The sequence below is a fragment of the Pinus tabuliformis genome, chromosome J (genome assembly GCF_031772625.1).
Source record: "Pinus tabuliformis cultivar Carrire ecotype Pingquan chromosome J, CPIR1, whole genome shotgun sequence".
NCBI classification, from domain to species: Eukaryota; Viridiplantae; Streptophyta; class Pinopsida; order Pinales; family Pinaceae; genus Pinus; species Pinus tabuliformis.
In genome coordinates, this window is record NC_142295.1 from 1,278,225,519 (window position 1) to 1,278,234,485 (window position 8,967).

An 8,967-nucleotide genomic window follows, 5' to 3' on the forward strand; every position below is an offset into this window, starting at 1 on the left:
CACTGACAACAAATAAATCTTGATCCGTACCTCAATATTTTCAATAATTATAAATTACTTATACAAATGCATATCGCTATATTAAACTGTAACAGCAATTTCTCTGCCAAAATTTTCAATCTGATTATTTATTTTATTTATATATTATTAGAATAAAAAAACTGTATATAGGATATGAGCAACTGTAAAATCAACATAAGCAAAACATACTTGGACAAAATAATTAGCAAGAAATAAGAAAAAAGAGAAAAAAATTTCACCTGTATACAAGATAGAGATCTAATCTAAAATAAATTTGGTGTTTAAAATTTTATTTGAGAAACAAACCATGCATCATGTCCATTTTCATGTTTCTTTGTTACATTTCTCTTATTCCTCGTACTCTGGTCCTTGTACAAAGACTCTGACTGGACAGCATGCCAATTTCTCAGCGAGAACATCCATTGTGTTTTCACATCGAGGATTTAGGATGGCACTACTATAGTGTAGGTAAAATCAATTTTAAATCCTCATAATTTATCGACAACTTTGGCAAGAAAAAACATATATTCCATTGCCATGCAGACAGCATACACAGATTAAAATCCGGATGAAGGATAAACAGAGCTTCCATGATAAAACAAATAGACTAAAACGTGTCTTTTTTGGAGCTTCAGAATTGCTTTCTTTTACTGCGGAAAAGTTTATCTCTTCTCATGAAGGCGTAGAAAAAGCCAACAAAAATCATGAGAAAGGTAAGGGCCGAACCCCACGGAAAGGGTGGATCCTTGAAACAAACAAGTGATGCCTCTAATTCTGATGCAGCCTGGTAAAAAAGGGTATGAATAGCAAACAGATCGTAATCCGAGGACTTTATGTAATACAGAGCCTCATTAAATTCAAAGTGGGAAATTGCAGACACAGCTTTGTCCAGCTTGTATCGTAATAGATTCCACCTCTGTGTAAACTCAACATGCCTTTTCTGCCCAAGAAGCTTCTTCTCCCCTCCGTGCTCGAGAACAGACACAAGCACATCCATGGCGCTTGAAACCGTCGCATTCAAGCTAGTTAACAGAACATTCCTCGGCGCTGCATCTCTTTGCACAAACGACAATGACATACTCTCAGAGAACGGACCAAAAGGGGTCTGCCCAACGCTCCATGTATAATCAACCAAAGTGCTGTTATGCCTGGAACTCCATGTCAAGTGTGTGGGCGACACACCCCACAAGCTCTGCAAGAGCGCCCCCACGATCGGCCTCTCAAGGTTCCGTGACTGAGTGATGACATGCCGGCCATTACAATTGTAATCGCTCACGGACTGAACACTCTTGGTTCTAACCGCAATCACCATGTCTCTGAAGGCAATTGACTGGTGGAAGCGGTCTAGCATGAGCGGACGGTCATATTCCAAATCAAAAACATAAACAGGCAGGGTTCTGGCAGTCTGATCATGAGTAATCCCGGCAATTGTTTCCAAATCCACCGATGATACTGACAGCAAATGGTGAAGGATTTTGGAATCCAGATACTCGTTAACAATCAAAGTATAATTCTCAAACAAAAACCTAGACGTATAGGACCTCATAGATCGACCAACGGCGGAGACGCAAATTGGGCATTTAGTGTATTGAATACTGTACCTCTTGAATCTCAAAGACTGATGAGTCAACAAAAGCCCTTTGGCATCCTTCATGAAAGTGTCTTCAATGGAACCCCAGTCGATCCCCCGTGTGTCGATCTCTTCGGTACCGTGAATGTGCACGATCTGGACAAGGAGTTCCGTCTCGAAGTAAGCTGGAATCCGCAGCGCCGGCCTGAAGAGAGCCCCTGTCGCGCTCCAAACGAGAGAGGCGATGTCCGCCATGAAGGCTTTCTGAGATTTTGGGCTGCCGTGGAGTGCCGCCAGGGGGTGGAATTCGCCTCGGGGTAGCAAACCCTCGCCGGAAAGCGCCGGACCGTAGTCCACCGGACCGGCCGTTAGGTCTACCCACAGGTACCGTTCCTTTCCCGTCCAAAGCGTACCCATGCACTTCGAGAACGCCAGGGACGAATCCCCTGGGCTGTACGCATAAGCATAGGGTTTATCCTGCTTTCTGAGGTTCAATAAATATATCGTGTAGGTGGTCAGCGGTCTCTCCAGGTCCTGCTGGATTATTTCATCGACGGCCGTGTAGGGCACCGAGTGCAGAAACGTGCGCATCACCATCGACGAAGTCTCCATCTGCGAGTGGATCGACTGGAAGAGCCGATCGGCGAGGCGGTCGTCGGCCGGTGTGACGTCCAGGGAGAGCTTTGTTCTAACCGAAAGGCCGTGGGGTTCGAAGCCAATTACATGGATCTGGTCGTCAAAATGCAGGGCCGAAATGTATTTGGCGATCTGGTTCTGCAGCTGGAATCGATCGTCGCCGGTGAAACCGACGAGCTTGACATGAACGGGCAGCAAGATTTCTAGGGTTTTGAGATAAGCGAGGCGCTCCAGGGTATTGAAGTGAGCGGAACGCGCGAGAGCTTTTTTGAGGGAGGACGGAAGAAAAAGGAAGGAATCGTTGGTGGCGTGGGGATCCATCCTGGCTCCTTCCGCCATGGCCGCGTCAAGCCCATATGGAGAAAGCGACGAAGCTATTACCAGTGGCGTCGAGGTTAACAGGTTAAGAAATATCAATACCAGACCTGGGGATGCCCAAGCCCTGAGTCTTATGGCAGCTGAAGCTGCAATCACCATTGCTGAGGGCGTTCTTCTCACACAGCAAAGCTAAGTGGAGCAAACCGCATTGTTGATCAGGAAAGGATTAGTCTTGGACTGAAGCAAGGTACCGATAGATCTTGATGCAGGGTAATGACACAACACGAGAACTTCCAACTCGCCATTGACTATTTTGTAAGAGACATCAATAGTCTTACCCTCGCTCATCGTGTCAAAAGTATGGGGTGGTTTGGCTGCGCAACCACGGGTTTATATTCGGATCTTCAAATGAAACATGTTAAAATTTGTAGTACCTTGAGAGTCGGTGAGAATCATTTTTAAATGCGGTCTCAGCGGTTATGGTTATTGGTTTAGGAGTTGTTTTTAGTGTGATTTTTTTAATTTTTTGGTGTTGGAATTTGGTAGAAAATTTATACGTGAAATCTTAATTTGTGTTATTTAAACTGGTTTTTTAAGCCTTGGATCTGGTGGAAAAATTTAGGTGAAATGTTGATTTGTGTTATTTAAACTGGCCTTTTAACTACATATTTGGATTCAGCACCCTGAAAAACCCTAGGATACTTTGATTGTGTAGGGATTACCCATCAAACTTGGAATCCGACGGAACCCCTAGGATACTTTGATTGTGCACAGATTACCCATTAAACTTGTGATTTCAATTAATTGTTGCCCACCATAAAAGCTTTCAAAAAGTCGCACTAAAGACAACTCCCTTGGTTTATAGCATCCCCAAAAATTTTTTGGTAGGGTATAATAGGTAGGTGTCTTATTAACTCAATCATATTTAGTATTAAGGTTTTATTAGTTTAATTTAATTTGTGTTAAATATGGGTGTAGATTTATTTTAATCTTGGATTTAATAAGCATTGAGAGGGATCAAATCTCTTGAGATACAAGCCTTTTTTAAAGTGAAAAGAGAGTAGGTGTCTTATTAACTCAATCATATTTAGTATTAAGGTTTTATTAGTTTAGTTTAATCTGTATTAAATATGAGTGTAAATTTATTTTAATTTTGGATTTATTAAGCATTCAGAGGGATCAAATCTCTTGAGATACAAGCCTTTTTTAAAGTGAAAAAAGATTTGATCCTTCTCAGCAAGTCTCTTTTAAAGTGAAAAGAGATTTGATCCTTCTCAGCAAGCCTCTTTTAAAGTGAAAAGAGATTTGATCTCTTTCGGCTTAAGATGGATCTAGGTTGGTTTTTATATATATCATATCTAGGTTGGATCCATCTCTCCCTCTCCCTCTCCTATCTCTCTCTCTTCCCTCTCACTCTACTCTCTCCCTCTCCTCTCTCTCTCTCTTCCCTCTCACTCTACTCCCTCTCCTCTCTCTCTCTCTTCCCTCTCACTCTACTCTCTCCCTCACTTTGTCTCCATCTCTCCCTTGTCACCCTCTCTCTCTCCCCACCTTTCTCTCTTTTGTATTTCTTCTTCCCTCCCTCTATTTCCCCTACAACTCCATATCTCCCTCAAGTTCTCTCTTTTCCTACCTCTCTCTCCATTTCTCTCTCATCTCCCTTGTCACTCCCTCTCTCTCTTCACCTTTATCTTTTTGTCTTTGTTTTTCCCCCCTCTCTCTCCCCCCCTCCAACTTCATCTCTCTCTCCCTCCCTCTCTCCTTCTCTCTCTCAAGTCCTCTCTTCCTTCCTCTCTCTCCCTTTCTCTCCCACATCCCTCTGTCTCTTCCCCTATCTCTCTCTCTCTACCCTCCAACTTTGTCACTATCTCCCTCCCTCTCTCTTTCTCTCTCTCCCCCTCTCCCCCCTCCTTCTCTATGTCTCTCTCTCTCTCCTCTCCTTCTCGTTGTCTTCCTTCCTACCATCTCTCCCTCTCTCCATCTCTCTCTTGTCATTCCCTCTCTCTCTACCTCTATCTCTCTATGTCTTTGTTCTTCACTCCCTCTCTCTCTCCCTCTCTCTCCCTCCCTCTCTCTCTCGCTCCCTCTCTCCCCCTCCAACTTCATCTCTCTCTCTTTCCCTCCCCTTCTCTCTCTTCATTCCTCTCTCCCTCTCTCTTACACCTCCCTTTGTCTCTCTCATCGCCATCATGCGCTCTCACTCTCTCTCTCTCCATCCTCTAGCTTCACTATCTCCTTCCCTCTCTCCTTCTCTCTCCCCCCCTCTCTCCATCCTCTAACTTCACTATCTCCTTCCCTCTCTCCCTCCCCTCTCCCCCAGTCTCTCCATTTGATGGAGAATTTACACTCTATGTAATCAATGTTATATGTAATATCTAAAATATTTCACATTTTATTTTTTTATTGTGAAATGAGCTATGTTTTTTGGCATGTGGTATTGATAATCCATGGTATTGCAACAAAACCTATTTACAATGGATTTGTTTATTTGTCTATGGTATTGATAATCCATGGTATCAGTCCATGGTATTGAAGCAAAACCTATTTACAAGTTAATAATATCCATGGTAAAGTGGGGGTGGATATCCATGGTTAAGAAACTTGTTATATTGTAAGTATTAAGTTTTTATGTGCTTATTAATTAAATTTAAATATGATTATCGAATCATTATTAGTCCCTGGGAAGGTAGGACTCCAACAATGGATTTGGTTATTTTTCTATTGATCGTTGTTAGTTTAGCATTGACCAACGCAAATTATAATGTTAAACTTTGAAAAATAAATATTTAATTTTCAACATTATTAAAAAAAATAGTTTGCAAACATTTGATTGGACCATAAATTGAAGGTCTTATTGCACCCTTTGCACAATATAATGTCATGTGGATAAGCCTTACATATTTTATATGGTTGCAATACTCATGCATGAATTTTAGATATTTGTGTAGCAATTTTTTATTCCTAAGCTTTGCAAGAAAACCATCCGTTATTTATTTTTTCTTCAGCACTTATGTATGAGTAAAATTGTAAATGTGTAGAATTACTAGTGGTTACTACCCACCAAAATTTATGAAGTTCTTTAGCATGAGAAGACCATTTACTTATCCACTTCACATTACTGTTAAAGAAAGAAGACATGATGATTTGTCTATCAATCATTAATAATTTAACATTGAACAATATAACTTATAAATATTTATGCAATTTCTCCTCGAGCATAGCTTCTAACTTGAATTGAAAGTGTTAAACTTCCCTACAAAACATAATTACAATATAACAAATTAAATTTTATTATTTTTATTACTTTTGACTTTTTATTATTTATTTAGTCAAGATTTAAATGTTTACACTTATTAATTTTTTTAAATAGTAAAAAGAAATGTGAACAGAGTAATATATCATATTATTGTTTAGAACAAAAATGTATTCTTATTGCTGCTTAAAACAAAAAATTAGACCAAGTGTTTGAAACCTAAACTTAGGCAAAGTGTTTCAAACCTTTAAGGTTTTTAAGTAAATTGAGAATGGAAACTCTAAATATGTTTAATGCCTTAAACTCATGAACTATGGAGTTAAGTTTAACTATAGAGTTTATGGAGTTTAAGTAAATTTAGAATGGAAACTCTAAATAGGTTTGAAACCTTAAACTCATGAACTATGGAGTTGAGTTTAACTATAGAGTTTATGGAGTTTAGGTGAGTAAATGAAATGTGCGTGATTTAGATTAATAATTAATTATTTTAAATTATATAAAAAAATTGATGGTTGTTTATTAATTAAAATAAAATTTAAGTTTAAGATTTTATAAATAAATAAATAATAAAATAATTTAGTTATTAAATTAATTATTGTATATACAAAATTATTAATTATAATAATGAAAGCTAAGTTTATTTACAATAATTTAAAGAAAATAAATGAAATAAAATTGAAAAAAATTATAAATTGAGAAAAAACTTATGAAAGCAAGTTAGTATATGTGGAAAAAGACAAGTGCTTGTATGCTTAATGGAAATTAATGAAGCTTTTCACACAATCAAATACAGTTCCAACAATGAACCTAGCTGCAATAAACCAGATGTTTGTGAAATTGTATGTTGATCACACCAATTTAAAGCAAGATGAAGCCCCATGGAACCTTTACTAACTCTATAATTGTATTGTTGAAGGATATGTGTGATTGTCGCTGTGTTATTCACATAGATATTTGTAAAGAAATACATACATAAAACAAATAAATAAATTTTACCTCCAATAGAATCACTTCTACTTTGACCCTAATGTTCGACCATAGATTTAGATTCCTTGCCATCTCTAGCATCATTAAGCTATTAAAGAACTAAAAAAATGGACTTAGATATGATGCAATCACAAAAGAAAGCTACACCTACTATATCTTTTCTCCTTCGCTTGTTCAAGTACCCCTCCTCTCATTTATAAGAAGTGGGTAGGCTATTGAAGAGTTGTGGTTGTTGCCTTTTGGGTTTACTCATGTTTTTCATTTAAAAATTAACAAAATATGAATTTTGAAGGTCATAAAGGCTAAGGGAGGTTAGGATTAAATAAATTCTTTTAGGGTTTATTTGAAGACAATTTTGTATTTTTTTCCAACCATAATTGATAATTTTATATCAATATAAATTTGTGTATGGGGTGCAACAGAGGATCAAAATTACATCAATATTTGTTGTTGAAAAATGCAGCAAGAAATTCTCAATTTCATTTATGCCTTGATTAAATTGAGAAAAATCGAATTTCCACATTAACAGACAATTTGGATGATGTTAACTTGTGTGACATGGCTTGTGTCACCCTAGTATACTCAGTAAATTCGAGTTGGAGGAGTTAGAGTTCAGTTCTGCATGTGTAATTTCTAATTTGTAGAAATCAAGGTGAGTTATCTCAAGTTGTTTTCAGTTAAACTAGTTCCAACTTTTGGAGGAACTAGTGAAAGGTCAATTAAGAAGTGGGACTTCAGTCAAACTCAGTGATCATCCAGTTAATTGATCAATCAGCCCAAAATAGCTTATGCATGCAGAGACTTTGAGTTACCCAGTTGAGGTGGAGATTCCAAGGCAGTGTAACATCAGTTGTAGACTAGTTTTAAGTGTATAGGTGTTGCATGCAGTCAAATGATCAACCTAGAGGAATTGCGTAATTAAATTGAGGGAATTTTCCTAAATAATAGGGGTTAATTCCTCAAGGAACGATGCAAGGAAATATGAGCTCAAGTTAAGGGAAAGTTTGACTAAATCTAGGTTAAAGGCCTTCAATGAGCAGAGAGATAGGTTGTGCACTTGCAGGGTGAACTTAGTTGAGCAAAGCAATTGTAATACATCTCTATTTCATTTTATTAATGCAAGAGGCATTGGGGTTTTTAGCATATTGCTTTCCCCAGATAAAAATACTTGTTGCATGTGTGTTATTCCTTCTTGCATGTTTGAAATTTTTGTTCTAAATTGTGAATTAATGTCTGTAGAGCAATAGTGTAGATCTGTGTCTTGTGATTTTGATTAAAACTTCATGAGCAGTTGCAAATATACAACCTAATTTCTACATGGTATCAGAGTTGGATTCACATTAGAGCAGGAAATTCAAAGTTGTATCTCAGAGGTTTGAATTTGAAGATCAGTGTAGCAGGATTTATTCAGAGCTGAGAAGATGGCCTTCAATGGACTAAGGCTAGAGTATGCCTTGGAAGGCACCTCTAATTTTGTTGCATGGAAGGACTGCATGGAGGCAATATTGGATGACAATGGGTTGCTAGAATACATCAAGACAGATGTTGCAAAACCTCAAGCATTTGATGCTCAGAACCTTTCTCAGTGGAAGAAATATGTAGCCAAGGCGAGGAGAATCATCTTGGAGGGAGTATGGGATCATATTGTCTCAAATATCCATGGAAAAGAAACTTCGTTCATGATGTGGAAAGCACTGATAGAATTGTTTGAGAATAATAGTGACCACATGAAGCTAGCACTCAAGGATAAAATTCAAAGTATCAAGATGCAAAAGAATGACACAATGTCGTGGTATCTAGGCAAGTTTACACAGTGTTCTGTTGAACTTGGCGGGGTCAGTGTTAATGTCCCTAATGAGGACTTGGTAACCTTAGCCCTTTTGGGCCTTCCCAAGAGCTAGAATACTTATCAAGATTCGATGGATGGGAGGGAGAAACTACCGAGTTGGGAGCTTATATGGTCCAACTTGGTACAGGAGGAAATAAGGCGAAATACCAGAGATGGGACTTCATTCAAGGGAGAGGATGAAGAAAAAATTGCGTTGGATGGAAAGGCAAAGAAGGGAAAAGGGAATAAATCTCAATCCAAACCGGAATCCAATCAAGGGGTCAAGAAGAAATATTTATCAAAAATTAAATGCTTCCATTGTCATGAATTCAAGCACTATGCCACGAAGTGTCC

The 8,967-nt window shown here is 38.2% G+C and overlaps 1 protein-coding gene across 1 annotated transcript; it reads right to left on the bottom strand.

Annotated features, from left to right (window-relative positions):
• Positions 1–285: 285 nt before the first annotated feature.
• Positions 286–2,915, bottom strand: LOC149231910 (uncharacterized). Its single transcript, XM_089379313.1, has one exon. It carries the CDS (start codon positions 2,702–2,704, stop codon positions 653–655), a length of 2,052 nt encoding a protein of 683 aa, XP_089235439.1. The 5' UTR covers positions 2,705–2,915; the 3' UTR covers positions 286–652.
• Between the last annotated feature and the right edge of the window lie 6,052 nt (positions 2,916–8,967).